The 21,067-nt window shown below is 41.3% G+C and overlaps 1 protein-coding gene across 1 annotated transcript in view; it reads left to right on the top strand.

The window, feature by feature from the left end:
• Nucleotides 1–21,067, top strand: part of Arhgap18 (Rho GTPase activating protein 18) — a 112,805-nt gene that overhangs the window by 55,487 nt on the left and 36,251 nt on the right. The window contains exons 2-5 of the mRNA XM_010639158.3: nt 3,336–3,532; nt 6,198–6,433; nt 10,444–10,507; nt 14,596–14,777. Coding sequence (XP_010637460.1) covers nt 3,336–3,532; nt 6,198–6,433; nt 10,444–10,507; nt 14,596–14,777 — 679 coding nt within the window. The remainder of the gene's footprint in view (nt 1–3,335; nt 3,533–6,197; nt 6,434–10,443; nt 10,508–14,595; nt 14,778–21,067) is intronic.

The raw sequence follows: 21,067 nt of genomic DNA, 5'->3' as shown, positions 1-21,067 counted from the left end.
AAAAAAAAAAAAAAAAAAAAACATGTAGCATGAAGGACATACTAGGGTGAAAAAGGAGAAATCCACAAGGGTGGGTGAAGTGAGTGTCTGCTGGAGATGATGGTTAGACCTGTGATTGCTCTGTGGTGTGTTGGAAAGAGCACGACTTGGACAGCAGCCAAAGCAGATCTTTGTAGAGCAACACAGGTGATTTCTTTCAGAATATCCGGTTGTGTCCTTACACTTGTAGGAGGTGAGAAATACGGGAGTGCCGGAAGCGTGGCCGTGGGAGGATCAGCACACGGGATTCTGAGGGCAGAGGGGGAAAGAATCTGAACAGTTGCTTGCCAGTAGGTCAGGCGAGGTAATGGGCAGTTGGCTGTGGTATGAGCCATGTTCTTTTGATTATTTCTGCGCTTTGTGCCGGCGTGGATCTTTTGGAAATGTACACTGTTTCTGTTGTGCAGTTCATTACATCCAGCAGATGTTGCTTTATGGCTTTGAACCCAATTTTGAGAATGAGCATGGTATCAAATAACATAGCCCTAAAAGCAGGAAAGAGGAAATCGGTTCCCTGGCAGTTTTAAGAAGGTTCCAGACTTTTTGCCATTGCTTAAGTACAGAGCAGAGTAGATCCCAAGAAGGAAAGAAGTTGTACAGCGTGCTAATTGCTAGGCACTGGAAGAATGTTCGCTTACAAACAATACATGGGTGGGAAACTAAGAGGGGGAGTTGGCTACTGAGTGTCTGATGCCTCCTCCCCACACTCCATTCCTAATACATATTTAAATGGAAAATACGTTCTTGCAGTAGTTCCCTGTCACCTAAAGGAGGGCAGCGAATAAAAAGAAAGAAACCCATGCCACAGTAAACCGAAAGAAAGAAACCCATGCCGCAGTAAACCGAGTTTGAGTTCTGAATCTTATTAAAGTGAAAATATTGAGACAGTCCATCAGCACTAAGCTATGAGATTTTTGCTTTATGCATATTTTGAAAGCAGGGCTTGATATAGGTCTATGTTGTGTAACAATGCTGTTACTCAATAACCTTGCTATCTTAATGGAAAATTTGGGCCAGAATAAACACATCCCCTCAGGAATGAAAGGCTCAGTATATTTCTAGTTCAACTGTACCTCTTTCCCATGAGCAAATACACCAAATTATTGGACATTATACTTCATACAGTTCCCTGCCATTGTGGCCTTCTTTGGAGGTCACTGGAACCAGAGGTTGGAAACAAATTGAGGGTAGCTAACGTTATACTATAAGGAGCATTAAAAACCAGGCACAGTGGCACATACCTATAAACCCCATCATTCTGCGAGGATGAGGCAGGAGGATCAAAAGTTTGAGCCCAGCCTATAACACCTAATGAGACTCTCTCAAATGAAAAGTGCTTTTGTTTTGTTTCTGTTTTTGTTTTAAGGATAGAGTGTTGCGCATGTAGCTCAGTATGAAAGCCCTGGGTTCAATCCCCAGGACTATACTAAAAAAGAAAAGGGGGAAAAAAGGGCATAAAACAAAAGCAAGGATAGGGAGTCTATATATTTAACAATTTGATGTGAAATAAGCAAGAAACGAATCTGGCAAACAGGATATAAATTAGTTTTAGCTATCCTGGTAAGGAAGGGTTAGGACTGTGAATCAAGACTGCGTTACTTCTCCTAGAAATTTGAAAGTCACTTTTAGGAGAATGTTAGCTTTCTCATTCACATTTTAAGAATCAGAAGTGAAAATCATGTGAAGAAAATGTTGGCTGTATGGGGACCACTGGGGCCAGACAAGGGGATCAGGGTGGGATAAGGCGATGTAAACAGGATGCTGGGGGCCGGGTGGAAGGAAGTACCCGACATTAAGGGGGACAGAGGAGGCAAACAATGGACAATGGAGACTCAACTCAAGGAAAGAGGCTCACGGACAAGTTTAGATTTATTCTTGTGGGCCTGGGCCTGACATCCACACATCCCTACCCAGGGTTGTTACTGGGGAAAGACGGTAGTGATTGTTTATGCATTCATGTAAACAGCATCACTAGAGTGCTTGAGCAAGGCAGAGAGAACCGTCTTTAAGGAAATAAAAGTGGCCTGGTAATATGCTACAGCTGACCACTCAGTGACATTGTATGGATTTGCAGCAATAGGCGATCAGGCTCTTTGGCTTTTTCCAGCAAACCAGTTTGGAATTACATTGCTCAGTAGATTTGCCCCGAGTTTAGTGACCTATCCCTCATGTAATATTAAAATAGTAGTATTTTAAGTAATTATGAGAAAGGCCAGTTTAGGTGTGAGATTGTTCACACACTAGTAAAGAATTTCATTTGTTTTATTTTCAAGTTGTACAGGAAGTAAAACTAATTTAACAAGATATTACTTCCTAGAAGTCCTTCTTGGGACATAAAAGAGCAATTCAAATTTAGAATATTAAAACACTTTTTCACCAAGTATTGTTTCTACTCAAATTTTACTTTTTAAAAAATATTGTATAGAAATAAAAGGCACCATAGCAGAAAAATTTCCCCTTTTCAGTAATTGTCTATAAATAACTATCTATAAATAACAAAATAAAAATTAATATTTCTACTATATAATTGTTATACAGTCCTTTAATTCAACTTTAAAAGTAAAATAGATGTGCATTACAAAGAGAAACATAGTTTATTTGAAATCACAAAATACTCTCAACTCACTTTACCTGTTTTTTCATAGATAATATGTAAGATAGGTGTTTGAAATAATCCCAAGCTACTGTTGCCAGTAATTGAAAGATTGCCAATAAATGAGTGTTTAACCTCATTTAAATATTATCGATACATATAGCAACAAACTTAATAAGTCATCCTTCTATTTATATGTTAGTTCCAAAATTGGGAATTCAAGTAATATTCGATTCATTGGTTACAGGTGCTCGCTATGTAAGAGTTGACTGAATTTGGTTTATAAATGTAAATGATATATATACTAAATAGTGGAAAAAAAATCTCTTCCAAATTTAATTCATTAATAGCCTGTAGTCAGTATTTTTACTGTTGTTTTCTTAGGAACAAAGTTTCAGATTTAAATGACTCTTAAAGTAGTTTAAGAACATGTGACTACCACCTCTGTATTTCCTAGAGAGTGAAAAAGTACATTACCGTGTTGCTATATGTTCTTCACCATAGTTTTTGAGACTCATCATTCTGTAGCATATTATAATTAGTAGTGTCCCAAGGTAAAGAGTTTCAAAGTATGTCTCTCCTTTGTGTTATTAGTGAGAATTTAAGGAGTTTCCCAATTCTCTAGCTCAGTGTTCTGTTTTTAAAATCATGCCACTTCTTCCTCTTGCACTGAAATGAACCTTGCTTTCTTTTGAATTGGTAGTTGCAGATATGGCCAGTACACCATGAACCAGGAAAGCACCACTAAAGTGACAGAGAAACCTCCGCTGGATCGATCGAGTTCCCAGGATTCCTTGGACGAACTATCTATGGAGGACTACTGGACAGAACTAGAAAATATCAAGAAATCTAGTGAAAACAGACAAGATCAAGAGACGGTTGTTGTCAAAGAGCCTGATGGTAATAACTAAATAAAACTGTCATTGTTGGTGGATGTGTTTATGGAAAATTGATGCATAGGAAAGAGGAGAACAACCAAAAAATGATATCGCTAGTTGTCTTTCAACTTGAAAATTGTTAAGGGAAGATTTATGGGTGTCAGTTGCCCAGTGCAAGAGCCATGAGTAATTTCTCCCAGTTTGGAGCTTTGGTTGGACTCTTGTAAGCTAAGCCAACTGTGTCATAGATTCAGAAGAGTTAAGCTTGATCTTTGACGTCCTCTACACTGCCTCTGATAACATACCCACCACATAGTTGTTCAGTCTCCAGGAAATGTAGATGTTTATGGAAGGGTCCTGACTTTGAAGTGATACTGTCTTTCTAGAGGTCTACTTGATTTCTTTTTTGATCTTTGATTTATTAATTTATGGTCGTCTATCTTCTAACGTTTACTCACAGGATTTTTTATGGAAGATGGCATGAGCATTTTTAATTTCTATCATAGCCGCTTTCTTATATTTGCCCCATAATTTTTCTCAAGTCTCTTCCCAACCGTATTTTCCACACTATGCACTGTTACACTCAATATTTTGGAAGAATGTGTAATAATTTATTTTTTTCTTAAATTTCCTTCTATTCCCTTCAATCTCTTAAATTTAAGCAGTTTCCAAACTTTTATGCCCAGTTTTGGCATCTGTCATATTAGCTGTCTTTCTGTGCCATCTGTAAATTTGCAGAGTGACTTCTTTACTAAAGGACAGGATAGAGTTAAGTAGAAAAATCTATATATGGTTTTCTCCTCTGCTGCAACATTGCTTAGAAAATAATCCAATACTAATTTTAAAAGGCTTTTTCCTTAATTTAACATTTCTTAGATTTGTAGAAAGAAAACTAGTCAACTTTCTCGTTCATTCCCAAGTAGATTAATTGTGAAGTGATAATTAATATTGTGATAATTTGTGATAATTAATATTGTTTGTCAGCCTTTCTGGCTCCGTGTTTCAAGATGGAAGCAGCATAGCAGTGGCCTGCTTAGGAAAATAAAGTAGCGTCTCACCCAGATGCGTAGAAATGTGTTGGTAGCTGCTTGATAATTCTCTGAAGTTATAACGGATGTGTAGATTATTGTGTATGATGTGGTCATCAGGGGGAGTGGCCAGAATTTCTACATGCCTGCAACTTTAGAAAAAATGTACATTGTTTGAGCTTCCTTCTGTGTGTTCTAATGGAATAAATGGCTCTGTGGTGCTCTTGTTCTTCTTGTCATAGCAATGCCGGCTATTATTTTTTTTTTTCTGGCAACTTGGTTTTATATATCTGTACCGAGTTCTACCTGAACAGCATTAATAATAATAATAGTCGACTTACTTTGATGTCAATAAATGAATGCCCACACTAGCAGTCGGGGTTATTAATACCTGACTTCTGTCCCGAGGGGGGTTGTGGAGTGGAGGAGGACTCACGCTGCACACAGTCGGTGTCACTGTGTGACGCAGGCTACCCCAGTGCTCTGGGAAGTTCTCCCCGGTCCCGTGCTCACATGTGGTCATGTGGTAGCTGGCAGAGCTGACAGCTCCCAGATGAGAGCGCGGAGTCATGGTGAGTCGAAGTGACACGTCCCAAGTGACGCAGCCACAGAGCTGCAGAATGGACCCAGGTCTTTTGTAACCCAAGTCACTGCCATAAACATGATGCTGGGGGTGCGTCTATCTAGTTATCCTCCTGCTTTTCTGCGAATTTCTCTAGATCTTACACAGCATAGTCATCCCTTGATAGTCATGGGTGATTCGTTTCAGACCCTGAAGACATCAAAATCCACAGCTTCTCAAGTCCCTTGTGTGGCATGGCACAGTATTTGCATGTGTCCTATTCATATCTTCTCTTGTCCTTTATCATCTCTGGACACTTAAACAGCGGCGGTGCTATGTGCAGCAGTTGTTACTCTGTGTAACTGCAGGACTAATGATGGCATCTGCATGTGCTCAGCACAGATGCAGTGTTTTAAAGAATGTTTTCAGTCTGTTGGGTTAAAACATCAGACACAAGCCTGGGGATGCGGTTGGTCTGACCTGTAATCACTGTTTACATCGTAGTCTCAGTGTTTGGGCGGATTCAGTTATTTCATTATTTTCTTGTATCACCTCCTTTTTGTTGAAAATAGGGTGCTTTTTTAATTTGTAAAAAAATAACATGACTCGTTGTGCTGACTGCAGGATTCGAAAAATTTATTTGAAATTGAATGATTTTCAATGGCCAGTTGCTGCCCATCACTTTCCCCTGCTCCTTGTCAGCCACAGTGAAAAGAGAGATAGGCCTTCTCGTCAGTGGGTGCTGGACCCGGGAGAACACTGAATGTAAACTAAGATGCCAGCCTGGAATCTATATCCCCCGGTCTGATTTCCTTCTGCAACTAATGGAAGCAACTTATCTCTTCACAGCTTGCTGGTCTTGGGAGGGTAACCATCTCGACCTCCATGGTGAATCTGCAGGGAGGTGGTGGAGGTTCATTACATGTAAAGTCATTTAAAGATCTGTAACTGAGTACATATGAAATCGCCACAGCTTGATACCACTGTGGCCAGAGTGGCAGCTGTCCAAGATTCAGGGAATGATTTTCAGCACCACAGTTTGGTGACAATAGATCGGTTTCAGGAACAAAACTGATTTCTCCCCCCTATTGTTTCAGAGGGCGAATTGGAAGAAGAGTGGCTCAAAGAGGCTGGCTTGTCCAATCTGTTTGGAGAGTCCACGGAGGATCCCCAGGAAAGCATGGTGTTTCTGTCCACTCTGACACGCACCCAGGCAGCAGCTGTCCAGAAGCGGGTAGAGACGGTTTCCCAGACACTGAGGAAGAAAAACAAACAGCACCACATTCCTGACGTCAGAGACATATTTGCTCAACAGACGGAATCAAAAGAAAAAGTAAGCTTTCTTTACCACCATGAAGGCAAAGGATTAACTACTGAGACTCACTTAGACCCACCTAGTGTAATTCAAATAATTACAAACTTAATGGGCACCCATGTGATAGTGAGGAACAGGTCTTGATCCCTGCCTTTCTAGAGGTTGTACCAATGGAGCAAAATGCTGGCAAATAAAAATTTGGTGTGATAATCCCATTGGGGCAGATGGTGCCCTTAGAGTGCTAGGAGAACCAGGGAAGGTTTCCCAGACCTCCTGACTACCAGTTGTTAATGATAGGAAGGGAGGAAGTACTAGATACTTCCTTATCTCTTAATGCTTGTAGGAGTATTTGATTTTTCAGACCCGAGGTGGGGAGGAAGTAGCTAAGGCTACGGAGAGAGCTAATGGCAGCTGAGTCAGAAAGCAGGGATCCTGAGATGTGAAATAAAATCCCCTCTGGTCTAGTGCTTAAGCACCGTACTTGGCATACATACATCTTGAGTGAGTTCTTGTCCAGATGGTGAGCATGTTAACGGGAGACACTGGGGTCTGGTAGAGCCTGGGCAAGAGGTGTCGAGGCAGCTGGAATGGTATCGGACCTACCTGTGTGCCCACACACTGCTGCTCAAAGTGGGTGGCTCCTGTGTTCGTATTGTTCATTCACGAGGAAGTCAGGAATTTGCACAGTGTCGGCTGTTACTCTCTTTCATCAAGACAGCCTTGCTTATGAAAAAGACAAAGTCAGCTGACCCAAGGTCCCAGTGGGTTTAAATTTTGGCCCTGGTAGCTGTGGCCCAGAAGACCCACTGGAGAAGCAGAGGGATTCTTGAGCAGTGAATGCAGTGGTGACAGTGACAGTCCCCAATGACCGTCCCCAGAAGTTGACTGCTTTACTGGCTTGGTCTTGTTTCTTCCCTCCAGCTGGCTTATGAGTGAAGTATTACTACGTTTCCATTTTAAGGCTGAGGCTCATAGATTTTCAGTAATTTTCCCAATGTCCCATAGACCCTGGGCTCAAATTGGTCTGACTCCAAAGTACATGCTTTTAACTGTTTTATCCTGCTGTATTTTCATTTCCATATGTGATTCTGATAATTATACATTCTGAATGAGATTCTATTTATACTATAATGAGTAATAAATACGATTCTTCATGCAAACATAGAGTAGAAGGGCTGATATTTAAAGTATCTGTCTCTCGCGTGGAGGATTTTTGCTTTTGGTAGATGTTTCATTCTTTCAAGAAGTCTTTTCTAGCTGCAGATTGTGACTCAATTTGCATGGCCAGTTGTGGATCCAATCCAGTCTTTTTATGGCAATTCTGAGGTCACCAGATTGTTCCAGGCCCTTGTCTGAGTCAAGGACTTATCATCCAGCGGTTATTTGATACACTCACTGTTGTCGAGGGACTGAACCACGTTTCCAGCTGTAGAAAAATGAATGGAAAGGAAATACAATATTATATTTCCTCCCCAATTAAAGAGCCCTCCCTAAGGGAGCTCAAAGGAAGTAAAGAGGGGGAGGAGGCAGAGAGCTGAGCCTAAGCAAAGCATGAACGGTGGGGTTCCTGCCAGTCTTCAGCAGGCTGTTGCTACCTGGTGTGAGGAGCAGCACTTTCCAGCAAATTCCTGGTAATGTCTAAACCCTATGGTTTTGAGTCCAAGGTGATTGGTGCATTGAATCATCTGATGGACTCATTAAGAAATAGCGCAAGCAGATTAAAATAATGTTGCCTGGCTCACTCCGCGCGCCTCTAACTGAAACACTGCTGCCCATTAGACATTCGGTTTCCATCCCAGGTCCGTCCCTCTAGCAAACTCGGCCCAGCTGCCTTGACTTGCAGGCCTTTTCTCGAGTAAGCCTGTAGTCAGCGCTACCATTTCAGTGCTTTCTCACGAAGCCCTTGCTGACATCAGGAGATGGACTACAGAAATGAATGCCATCTGTCCTGCCGTCTTCAGTCACTGAGGCAAACAGCGAGGCCATGTATCCCAACCATGGGTTTCCATGTGAGATTAGCATCCCGCTGTGCGTGCTGTGCTGCGAGGGCAGCTCTCCCGAGTGTGGATGCACGAAGGAGAATGCATTGCCCAGTCCTGCAGCGGTGCGGTGAGCCCGCGCGCCACTTCTGGGTCTGGGACTCCCTGTTCCACTCCTGGGCACGCTGTGCATCTAAGGAGGACATTATTGATGTGTAAGTCCCTGCTCTGGGGATTTCTGTAGCTCACAAATGGAGCGGGGAGTCCTTTGTGGCTGATATTTAGAGTGGCCCTACAGTGGCCACTTTTGATCTGGGGAGATGGAATCCGATAGAATGATTATTTTAAAAATAATTGACTCAGTCAGGCCCATTGGTGTGGCCTTGTAGGAAAGGAGGAAGCCAGTCTGACCACATTAGCTGGTAGGCAGAGCCAGCCGTGCTGTCCCAAGTTCATGAACCCTGGAGAGTCACAAGTCTCAGGTGTCACTGCCCCAGTCCCTTGCCAAGAGGAATTCCACTGAATGCTCTAGGCCTGAATATCAATTGGCTGATTTACTTCTAATTTAATCTCATATTTATTACTTGCTTTTTTGCAAAAGAATTTCTATCTTCAGCTGGTAAATAATTCAGCTTCGTAATTTTGTGTCCCATCGTAGCATTACTGAGACATAACCTGTAGGTTAATCCCGTGAAAATGTACAACTTGGTGAGTTTAGTTGGTCCCATTTTCCCGCACTCCCACAAGCAGTGGTGACACGTTTTTCCTCCCTGAGTTTATTGGTCCATTCTAGGGATACAGCACAGTCACATTCTTCATTGGGATCCTGTACCTCTACGTGACAGGTCTTGGTTCTCATTTTATTCCCCATTCCCCTGCGCTCCCTTCACCCCCTCCCCCTCCCCTATTTACAAAGACTTTGTTTCCATTTCTTTCCTTTTCTCATACTTTTTCTTGTCCCTTATTTCCTTTCCCCTACCCTTCCCACTTCCCCTATACCTTTAGCCCTTTTCTTCCTATTTCACTTTGTCAGTTATACAATTTGGATCTTATTTACACTTTTGGTTTTTCATGCCAGAGACACTCTTTGGTATTTCCACGTGTGTCCTATTTATTTCACTTAGTGTGGCCTCAATATGCATCCATTTTCCTATGAATGACTCTAGTTTCTCATTCTTTTTTTTTTTTTTTTTTTTTTTTGAGACAGGGTCTCACTATGTAGTTGAGACTGCCCTGGAACTCACTATGTACCCCAGGCTGCTCTTGAACTCACAGCAATCCTCCTGCCTCAGCCTCCCAAGTGCTGGCATTGCAGGTGTGCACCACCACACCTGGCTTAGTTTCTCATTCTTTATGGCTGAGTAGTACTCCATTTTATAGAAAAACCACATCTTTATCCATTCTCCAACTGATGGGCAGTTGGGCTGTTTCCAAGTTATAGCAGCACAGTTTTTTAATAGCTAAAACTTGGACACACTTTCTTCATCCATCATAACAGTAGGCAGCCATCCCCATGTTCCACTCCTGACATGTGGGCAACCACTAACCTACTTTCTGTGGCTGATTTGCCTCTTCTGGGAGTTCCATCTAGTTAAAGCATAAAATATGTGGAATCACAGCATGGTGACCAGCTCCTTTCAGTTAGCACAATGGCTTCAAGAGGTTCACCCATGTTGAAACACATATCAGCATTTTGTGTTTTATTGCTAAATAACATCATGTTGTCTAGATAAGCCACCTTCTGTCCCTCCATCACTTGCTCGATATGACTAGCTGTTCACATGCTTTCTGTTCCCCTCACCAAGGTAGATGATGACAGGGACTTAACCTTCACAGAGCTCTCACAGTTCTGGTCACCACACATTAGCTTGCTTGCTGGTAGAACCATAGTCGTTTCTTTTCCCACTGCGAATGTTGTAAGTCGGAGCACATTTTTTGTACTCTAAAGGTTAGTAATGAAACGATTTCCAGTACCATTTCCTCAGGCTGTGACTTGGAGATGACTAAGTGTCTCGTTTTTGGACTACATGGCTCATTTTCTGTGTTTAGGCTCCAGATGGCACTGAATTTCGGTCAGTCGGAACAAATGAAAACAAACACCAAGAAAAAGACGGTATGTTGGACTTGCCCCCCACCTTTAAGTAGTGTAATAAACAGTTACAACTTGTTAAGACACCTTTAAATCTAGTAAGCACATTCTGTTAAGATAATAATGTAAGCTCCCAAATGTGTTACATGGAGCTGAAAGCCTTTGGCTTTTAGCATATATGAAAAGGTACCTTTGCAATGAGGCCGAGTGAACATCTCTTTTGCCAAGTTGCTGATCCAGTGCGACTACCGGATACCATGCAGCGACCCATAACCACCACATGGCTTCCTACAGGGCCATAAACCCATTTATGTAGCATCCTGAGCAGTTAGATTATTGCGTTCCGGGCATTACATGGAGGTCTGGTAGGTACATGGTAGGTACTGGGCTTCAACCATTCTGCACAAAAGACAGCTGAGTTCTAGAAGTGTAAAATCATCATTCCAAGATCATACAGCTAGAGAGTGCAAGCTGGGAATTGGAAGCTTCTCAAATTCATGGATTAATTTTCAAAAATTTTAGAGAAACTTAAGAAAATTAATATTTTGGGGGGGCAGTTGATTACCATTTTTTTCATTCTTTTTTTTGAATATCTGTTTCCAAAATAAATTGGAAATTCAAGGCGGGGAAGAAAATAAATGTTAAGACTCTATTAGTACTTTAAAAATAGCTGTTTTATTTGTTTACGTAAAGAAAAACTGTTCTAAATTAAGGTCATTGATTTAAGCTTAATAACTTAGCCCTTAATTATTATTTAACAGACTCTAACAAAAGTCTTCTTAAATTTCAGCATCTTGGGCATTCTTGCCATTAATATTTGGTTTGGGAGTGGGAGACGGATATCAGGTAAACTAGAGGCCTGGGAAGTTTCCAACCTTCCCATTGAAAATCCTGCACTAGCTCTGGAGTATGAGGAGAACTTCAGAGTCCTAGAACCTCTGACATGTCTACTCTTTTCTGTATTTTGGGGACTGTCCACGTGTGGGAAATGAAAGCATTTGATTTTGCCTACTCTTCTGTGAAAGTTTCTGTAGCTCCACGGATTATAGCAGAAGAAAATCCCTGCCCCTCAAATCTGTATCCCAGCTCACAAAGTGACCGGGGTTGGCCGGACCTTTGGTGCCAGGGTCAAATTGCTTGAGGCTCTGGGGAAGAGTCCGCAGCAGTTGTTTAATGGATTCCGAGAAAACACTGACCTTTCTTCGCACCTTTGTCCCTTGCCAGCGAGAATAATGTAGATGGCGTCAGCGAAAGTTCTGGAAAACAAGTTCATTACGTGTGCGCTTTCCAGCCCCCGCACGGCAGCAGACAAGGCAGCGGGACAACCTTGCTGCTTAGTTTAATCTGCTTTGCTGGGGGCTAAGAGCGTCCAATTAGAATGAGAGGAGGGCGGGTTCCGCCAGCGTTGGAGGGGAGCCTACAGCTTTATGCAGATATGGGCGGGTTTGCCAGGAGACCCGTGGGAAAGTCCTTTGCGCTTCCAGAGTGGGGCTGTTCTGCCTTAAATCAGAAGGCATGGGTGACAGTGTGTTTTATTTATTTTTATTTGTTTTTAAAATTTTTTTGGTTTTTTGAGACAGGGTCTCACTATGTAGTTGAGACTGCCCTGGAACTCACTATGTAGCCCAGGCTGGCCTCAAACTCACAGTGATCCTCCTGCCTCAGCCTCCCGAGTGCTGGGATTACAGGCGTGCACCACTACGCCCAGCAACGGTGTGTTTTAAATGTCTTCCCCGCTTGTGGATTTTCAAACATGTTCAGACAACAATACTTCTCCCAAATTAAAAAGTTGTAAGGTCTGAATATTGCAAGTGTTGTCACATTTACAATGGCTCCCCCAAGTATGTGCCCATCTTCCTGTGTGTCAAATCACCCGGCTCTGTCTCTGGAAGGCCCAGGGTTTAATAGAGCTGCTTAGAAATGCTTAGAAAGGCCAAAACAAGTAAACTTTTACATTGATATGCCTGCCGGCCTGCGGCCTGCCTGTCTGTGTCTGATTTCAATGGGAGAAGAACAAACCTTTTAAAAACAAACACGTTTTTGGGTATTTGGGACAGTTATAAAACTTGGGGGATTTGTAAAATACCTGAAACCTGATGTTCATTTTAAAACAAAGGAAAACAGATGAAGGAAATAATAATACTGACACTGGAAGACGTTGAGAGTAGAACAGCATACTTTAGCATTCTCTTTTAAGTTTTCCCTCCGATGATCATTAATTCATCACTCTTGTTGGCTCATTAACTGTCCATTTCTCAGAATAGCACTGTTTCTCCCATTGCCTTGGGAACGATTTTCCCTAATCTCTGCCTTGACTGCACTTAGCATTTGAACTGAGGCTTTTTCTATAATGTTCTTTTTATTTCTGCCATATTTCTGAAGAAGCTCCTATATCTTAAAGTGTCCTAATGTAATTATAATTACTAAGCTTTCAAATCTGCGCAGCCCATTTATTTGGGTGGGTGTTAGGGAGAATGATCGTTGTAATTCTGGCATGGAGTTTTGAGGAGACTACTTTTTAAATTCTTGTCGGCAAACTTTCAACTGCTTAAAGGTAGTATTTCATTGAAGAAAATGTCTAATCATTTTCCTCTCTTAGAATGGTTTCCTAGGAAACCAATGTACAGATTCATAGTAAATCTTAAAACAGCATGAATGAATGGGAAAATAAGACAGGCTTTGACGTTTATGTTAGTATGTTTAAAAAAATCAATCATAGTACATATTCTCATTTTCAGAACATGTCTGCTGTTGAAAACATAGATGGCAGCAGGTAATACAAATACTATCTAGGAGTTTTATTCTTCATTTGGGAACAGAGTGGGCCCACGTTTCCTTTCTCGGTTGTGAGATGTCATGAGGGCCAGCTGGACCAAACCGAAATGTCAACATCTGGCTGAGCTTTCAAGATGGCGGCTGTGGAGAATTAGGCCAGGCCAGGCCAGGCCAGGCCCTGCTGAGCTCAGAGCCTGTGGCTGCATAGACCACACAACCTGCTTTTTAATGAGAATTAGTATGACTAGATTTAGACTTGTACCCTAATTTTATTTTGATTAGAACAGGGTTTTTCTTTATAGATTAAGTGAGTATAAATAGATTTTCCAAACAGTAGACTATGAACATGGCACATATTCATTAAATGTTTAGATTAACTTTGCCTTCAATCACGTTATTGTGTCTCTCCTGGAGCACGTGAGTATGCCAATGAGCAGTGTACGTCCATTTTTTAAATTTAGAGATTTTTACCATGAATCAAAATGTCTGCAATAGCAGGAATCTGTCATTGGTGCCAGAGTTTTTGCAGTGAGAGTCACATTAAAACCAAAAAGCTGCCAAACAGTCAAAGTTAGAAGTATTTTTACCAAGGCACAGAGCTGGTATTTTTGTCAATGAGGTGTTTGAATGTTATTTCTTTCCTGACAAATTGACCAAAAAAAATGAATTTTAAAAAAAGCCAAAAGAAAGTGAAACCTACTCCATTGTATATCCTTGAAATGTTGATAAAACATCTGAAGCTTATTTGACTGGTCTTTGTATCTGTGTGAACTTTTGTGCTCTTTGATAGAATCAGGTATAAGCGTGGGTGGTTCCTGCACCTGGCACCTGGAGACCTGACTTCCATGATGACATATTTTTGGCATTAACTTTTTATTTTGAAATATTTACTGTGATAGATAGATAACAGGGTAGAAGGAGATATTTTCCAGGAATCTGTTCTACTATGAGAAGATGACGAGGTATGTTGTTAGTTCGAAAAGAGATTACAACTAATCTCACCTCTCCTTCCCTTTTAAGTCCTCAGTGTAGGAAAAAAGCCCAGTTGTTTGTAGTAAATATTTTGAGGTTTTCCTGTAACAGTGTGATAGCTTTCGGCATGCTTTGGATTTGGACTCAGTCTAAGAACTGTGACCTCAAGGAAGATTCCACAGTCAAAGCATTAGCTGCCTTCCTATTCACCCTTGGTAGGATTCCTCGAGTATGTTCCTAAGTAACAGTTAAGTACTGCCTGGAGACCATGGAGCTCTTCCCAAAGGTTTTCATGTAGCTGATGCTTTAGAACCCAACACGCTGAGCAAGCGTATGAATTGGGTCTTGGGTCTTTTTCCTCCCAGACCAGGCTTCTTCACGCCTCGTTGTTGGTGATAAGGAGCTGATCCTGCCCATGCCCGAGGAGACGCCCGCCTCTGTGACAGACATCAACCTGGAGGTGTCATTTGCTGAACAAGCCGTCAGTCAGAAAGACAGCTCTCAGGACAGGACCTGGAAGACGAAAGACAGCAGTGCCTCTTTTCCTGTATGTATGCACAGTTCAGACGCTGCAGGTAGAATCTGCGCGTTTCTTTTCATCAGCTTTTTATTGTGAAAATGTGGAGCCCACACAGACATGCAACCCATAGCCTAACAGGCACTGTATGGCCTTCGGTGACTGACTCAGCAGTTATTAATATTTTATAATCTTCCCTTTCTCTTTCTATATCTACCTGTCTGTATGATCTGCTGTGTGACGTGCACTCACTTTTGGTTTTGAGATTATCAGGGTATACAAAACAAAAGAGTTTACTATACTTAAGAAATTGACCAGTAGTGTGTACCTATAATCCCATCACTTGGGAGGCTGAGGCAGGAGGATTGTCAGGAGTTCAAGGCCAGCCTGGACTATACAGCGAGACTCTGTCTCAAAGAAGAAAACAACAACAACAAAAAGCAAAGACCCAGAGAATGTTTATAATACTTAAGAAACTGAACACTAAGGTGATCGGTCTATTATTAAACAGGTGATCGTGTGAGAATTTTCCTAGTTGTCCTATGATGGTCCTTTATGGCTTCTCTCTCCTCTGTGCATTGTTCATCTGTTTTTCTTGAATTGCTTCCATTTTTCCCTTAACATTTTTGAAAATGTAGATCAATTTTCTGACTTTGTCTGGTTGTTTCCTTGTAACTGGGCTCCAGTTAAACATTTCTAGCCCATTCGTTGCTTACCGGGTGTTTGTGCTTCTGCTGCCCGCTGCAGAGTCACTGCGTGGCATCAGGTAGTCACTGTTGGTGATGGGCATTCGGTCACCGACTGGGTCAAAGGGACGTCCGCTAGGACTCACCGAGAAGACACCTTCTGCACGTGCACGTACTGCTTGTCTGTGGTCCTTGAAACCAGCTGAATAACATAATAACCCTTGCGCGATGGAGTCTCCATCCTTTGTAGTTGTCCCTGAAACTCATGAAACAGATATTTGAAAACAGTGGTTTTCTAATTCTGTTTTTCCTCTGCATTTGTTGGTTGGCTGTCTTCTGTAGTGATTGCTTTCCCTCCCTTTTCTGTTTTTGTGTATTTTTTGTGGGGAGGGGGTATTGTTTTCAAATACCACTCCAAGCTGGTGGCTTTATTCTTTCCACTCAGGGTTTTATAAATCGTCATCATTTTTCTTTGACGTTGTTGACATAGCCTGCAGCCATGGAAGCCCCTTCGAGCTGGTTCTGGGTTCGTTCTGATGTCACCACCTCATTCTCCTTCAGTGCCCCGTGTGAGGGACAAAAGGCCACTTTGTCCTTTTCTCAGACTCAACAGCAGCCGTGACTTTTAGTAGCATTTTGTCACTTAGAGCCTAAGCTCTGTGTATAGAATATTCTCATTGCTACTGAATACCTTCTATTTCAAAAGGACCCTCAGGATTTCACGCGTACAAAATGAAAACAGAATAATACAATGAAACCACGAGTACTTGTCACCCAGCCCAACATTCGTTAAACCAATCCTGACCCATCTGTGTCCTATTCTGTGATATCTCAAGACACATCTCCAAATAACATTTCATCTGTAAATACTTGTGTTGCTAAAAAAGGATTTCAAAACACACTGTTGGTGTTACCATTGTTATACTTTGTGACTCTAAATTTTAAGTACCTGGTCAGTGTTAAAATTTCAAATGATGTATCACAAAATTCATGACATTTTTGGACAGTTTGGGAGTCGGGACCTAAACAGGCTTCGTGCATTGAAACTGGTTGTCTTCGAAGAGTCTTAATGTCCTTCCTTCTTTGTATCTGCCTCTATTTCCTTCCCTTCACCCTTCTGTTCCTCTGAAACTCTTGTCCCTCTGTCCCTATCTTTGTCCTCCTCTTTTCCCCCTGCCTCTTTTCCTTCTTTCTTCCTCTTCCTCCCTCTGTGTTGGCACTTCTGTCTTTCCTTCTGTCCTTTTGTCTCTCCCTCCCTCAAACTCCATTTGTTGAAGAGACCTGGTTATTGAAGTGTAGAGAATTTCTTCCCCAGACTGAGTTGCTCCCTGTGGTGTAATCCAACATTTTCTGCCTTCAGGTGTACCGGGTACAGCGTCTGTTTTCTTTGTCGAGATCATGTGATCATGTGTTCTGTTTCAGCAGATTCAAGAATCTAGTTACATTTTTTGGTGAAAGAAACAACTGCTTTGGATCAATACCAGAATTCATAAGTTTATTAATGTTTGCACATGATCTAATATTTACTTCTCTTTTCATTTATTAATTTAGATATTTTATTTTTAAGAAAAATCTTGCTAGAAATTTTCCCATTTATTTATCAGTTCTCAAAAACTTTTTTTTTTTTTTACTGGTTCCTTTGCATCTTTAAATAGTGATCAGTTAATTGATTGCATTTATTTTATAAAAAATATCACTGTAACTCCTGGATTCATACATATTTGATGTGGTGTGGATAAAATTTCCCAGGATTATCTGTTTTCCATTCCAGTACTAAAATTTTATTGTTTTGTCACAGTTGCTGGTTCTGGTTAGTAGAGATACCTCTTTGCCTATGATGAAGACAGTAGATGTGTTCAGTGCTCTGGGCTGGGAATCCCTTCCAAGGCTTTTCAGAAGACAGAAGCATAGCTGTTTCTTCTTCCTTGCATGCACAGCACTGTGGTGATATATTTAGAATGTCACAAAACCCTTCTTTGCTTTATCCTACATCCATATGCAGCATTCTTAGAATAACGATGTTAACGTGACCATCAGCAAGAACACTAGACAATAACTGAAAATTATTTTCCTTCAGTTGTTTATGTCTTTGAATTGTACCCAACAGAGATTTTATATATTAGAGTGATTGTGCTATAGTGTGGTGAAGTCAACAGCTGCACAGCGGATTGGGTTAATGTTTGGTTTTCCTTCTACCTTCAGTTTTTACAGATTTATTTTTTGAAATATCATTTTGTATTATAATTGTGTAAGATTTTTTTTTGTTGTTTTTTGAGTCAGGGTCTCACTTATGTAGTTGAGACTGACCTGGAACTCACTATGTAGCCCAGGCTGGTCTTGAACTCACAGCGATCCTCCTGCCTGCTGTGTAAGATATTTATATGATCCAAAAGTCAAATCTAGAAATAAGGTATATTTAAAATTTATCTTTTTTTTTTTTGAGCAAGTGCTTTAGTTGACCCCTCCTCTTGGAGGCAAACTTATTTTAATACTGTCACTTATCCTTCAGTTCTTATATAAATGGTAGCCTACTTTATACACTTTCCTAACCTTGATTCTGTTTGTTTATTTTTTGACTTTGTATATTCTGAAAAATCTTATCTTAGTAGTAGGAGAAGCACCTCATTCATTTTTATGGATACACTGTCCTCCACTCAATCTATCCAACCCGTGATGGCAGACGTTTGGTTATTTCCAGGCTTTCTTATGTATTTTGGAGAATCTGTTCTTAGCACTTAGTGGAAAAGGGAAGGAGTTTGCAAAATGTGACATAAAGTGATGACCCTCAGTCCCAGATGACGTCCTTAGGAAAAGTACCAGTTCTGAAGTGACAGTCTTCACTGAAAAAGATGGGAAGGTTTGAAATCGAAGGCTCTAATTAAGATGCAGACATGACAGACTTTGTTTGTTGACTCAAACAATGGTATAAAACCTAATTAATCTCTGCTTAGGAAGTGGCATAAACAAAATTTCCTCTGCCGTTTTATTCCTTGTTTAATACACTAATTTGGGTTCGCTACCATCTTGTTTTTTCACTTTGGTTTTGTTCATGTCGTGCCCCCAAATGATGTTTCTGTTTCTGAGAATGAACCTAGACGAACCATTTGGAATCACAGGTTGGACTCTCAGTGGCATGCTTTTGCAGTATTACTAATCTGCCTGTGGATTTGTCTCTGCATGTGTGGACCTACTACTTTCTACAACCTTTTTTTATCAAAAGGCATAGATGTCGGTCTGCCTCGCAAGCACAAGGACCCAAGTTCCACTCCCTCCAAAAAAAAAAGGCATAGATGTGCCGTACAGCTTAGCACAGTTGATAAAGTGAATGTTCATAATCAGTCTTCTGCCGCAGGCATCTAAGCAGATGAAATTCTCAGTTCCATTACTACCCCGTGTTTCTCTACCTCTGTAATAGGGAAAGGCTTTTGATGCAGTACATTGTTTCACAGCGACCTCATTTCCTATTTGCTTCCTTTTTCTTAGTGTACTGAGCAGTCCTGGTTAATTCTTTATGATCTTTTAGGGTGGATTCAAACTGCTGCTCTTTAAATTTGGGGATCCAGTTTTGTGACCTTAGGTGTGCTGTAGTTTGAAAACTGAGCTTTTGTGCCTGTCCACTCAGAGATTATGTTCAGCAATTGCTCATTTATCAAATGGTCTCTAGGAATTAGATAGGACTAGTACTATTTTTTATATCAGGATTAGTACTATTTTTTATAGCATACTAAAGCTTGACTTTCGTCACTAAGCTTTGGAAAGTCACCTTCAAGCTGATGCTAAAATGTTTTGATAAAATCCAGTTCCTTGCGAGAGAAATGGCCAATGGCCCCTTCTCACTGCAAGGCCTATGAAAACAGGTACGGCAGGTCAGGGTAAGCTACCTAGCTAATTTGAATAACATATTGGGAAAAAGGGAACTTACATTGGAAAAAATATTTTATTTCATTCTTTCCATAAAGGGCTTTTCTCTCAATGAAATTCTGTTGTTGTCTCTTAGCCAAGGATCTATTAAATAAACAAAAGCGAGATGGGAAACTTCATACATATTTAAAGGGGCTTCGATGAACTAGACATGGGGATGAAGAACTAACTCCTTCATTAAGCTCAGTGTTTAAATAAATAAATATCTCACAGCATATATTGGTAGGTAAATCCACTGTTTGAACTAATTCTATTTTGGGATTCTTTAAACATTTACCTTAGGTAATGCTTGAAAATAATTATCTTGCATGTGTTCGGCTTATTAAACAAAGTAACTGATTTCTGTGAAACATTAAATAAGTAAATGAGTAAACACGGCCGGTCCTGCTCTTCAGAAAACAAAACTTTTAGCAGAAATACAGGGCCAAGCAAAGAAAAATATGACAAGGTTTGTGTGTTCTTAAAAGTAGAGCTCGGTAAAGATCACAACAATCAGGAGGACATCAAGGTCATCTAGTAAGTTGGATTCCAAGCTCACTTCTTGGGTCTGCGTTTCTTTATTCCTTTAGCAGACAGCAGCAGGACACCTGAAATTACAGGAAACGAGGAGGCTGTAGCTCCTGACCTTCTCATTTCCCTACCTTTGTGAGACAGGATCTTACTATGTAGTTCAGGCTGGTTTTAAACTCAACGTGGCCTTGAACTCAATGATCCTCTTGACTCTGTGTCTCAGTGGTAGGATCACAGGGCTGCACCACCACGCCCAGTTTAACTCTTGACTTTGGGGAACTCCTAGCCCTACCTCATTACTATCCACCTCAGTTTCTGCCTGCCTGCGGGGTAGATGCGGAAAACAGAATGGTGAGTGACTCTGGGGTCCAGGAGACCTGAGTTTGCATCCTATGGTGTCACTGGCTTGTGGCCCGCCTCCATGCTGAGCTTCACTTTCCCCAGCTACTATGTACCACACAAAATCTTACCTCTTTGGTTTTTTGCAGAATACAGCATTATGAAGTATGAATGCTACCTTTACCCTGTTAACTTGGCATAATCTTTAAGAGAAAAGGAAAACCAAGAGAGCTGAAACAGTTCTGTGAAAAAAACCAGAATAAGAATCCCTAATACTTGTTTTTCTTAATACTTTTTAATGCTCAACTACTATGTGCCATTCGCTCCCTCCTCACTGTAGATTTCTGGGGTAAGCTCCCAGGTGGCCCATTGTACAGGTGAAGAGGTGGTGTCAGGTGCTGCACAGTGGGGGCCAGACTGGTGCTCCACCCTCGGCCCCTGGCCCCGGGGGCCCATGCTGGAAATGCATGGCCTGTGTTGTTTCAGAACAGGATCTCACAAGAAAAAGAAATGTACTCTCTCCAGAGTTAAAGACAAAAGCGAAGAAGCCTTTTATAGTGCACTTGGAGGTGTTCTCTTGGAGCTGAGTTTGCTTGAAAGGAATGCCTTGCTCAGTTACCAAAAGTTTTAGATTTTAGGAATTATGTGAGTGCTGTGAGTCAGGCAGGTGGTCTCTCAATTCCACTGTGCTCTTAGGGATGGCCAAGGACCTCACAATGCTGGTGTGTGTGTGCGTGCGTGTGCTTGCTACTGCATTGCTGCCATGTTCAACGCAAAAAGCTGAGTGTTGGAGTGGAGTACAGGCTTGATCTGTTCCAGGCTCTGGGTTCCAAGCCTAGCAAAAAAGAAAAAAAGAAAAAAAAA

The sequence above is a fragment of the Fukomys damarensis genome, unplaced genomic scaffold (genome assembly GCF_012274545.1).
Source record: "Fukomys damarensis isolate Sample0158 unplaced genomic scaffold, DMR_v1.0_HiC HiC_scaffold_14, whole genome shotgun sequence".
Classification (NCBI taxonomy): domain Eukaryota; kingdom Metazoa; phylum Chordata; class Mammalia; order Rodentia; family Bathyergidae; genus Fukomys; species Fukomys damarensis.
The sequence above is the reverse complement of the archived record's forward strand: the minus strand, read 5'-3'. Positions and strand labels throughout refer to the sequence as shown.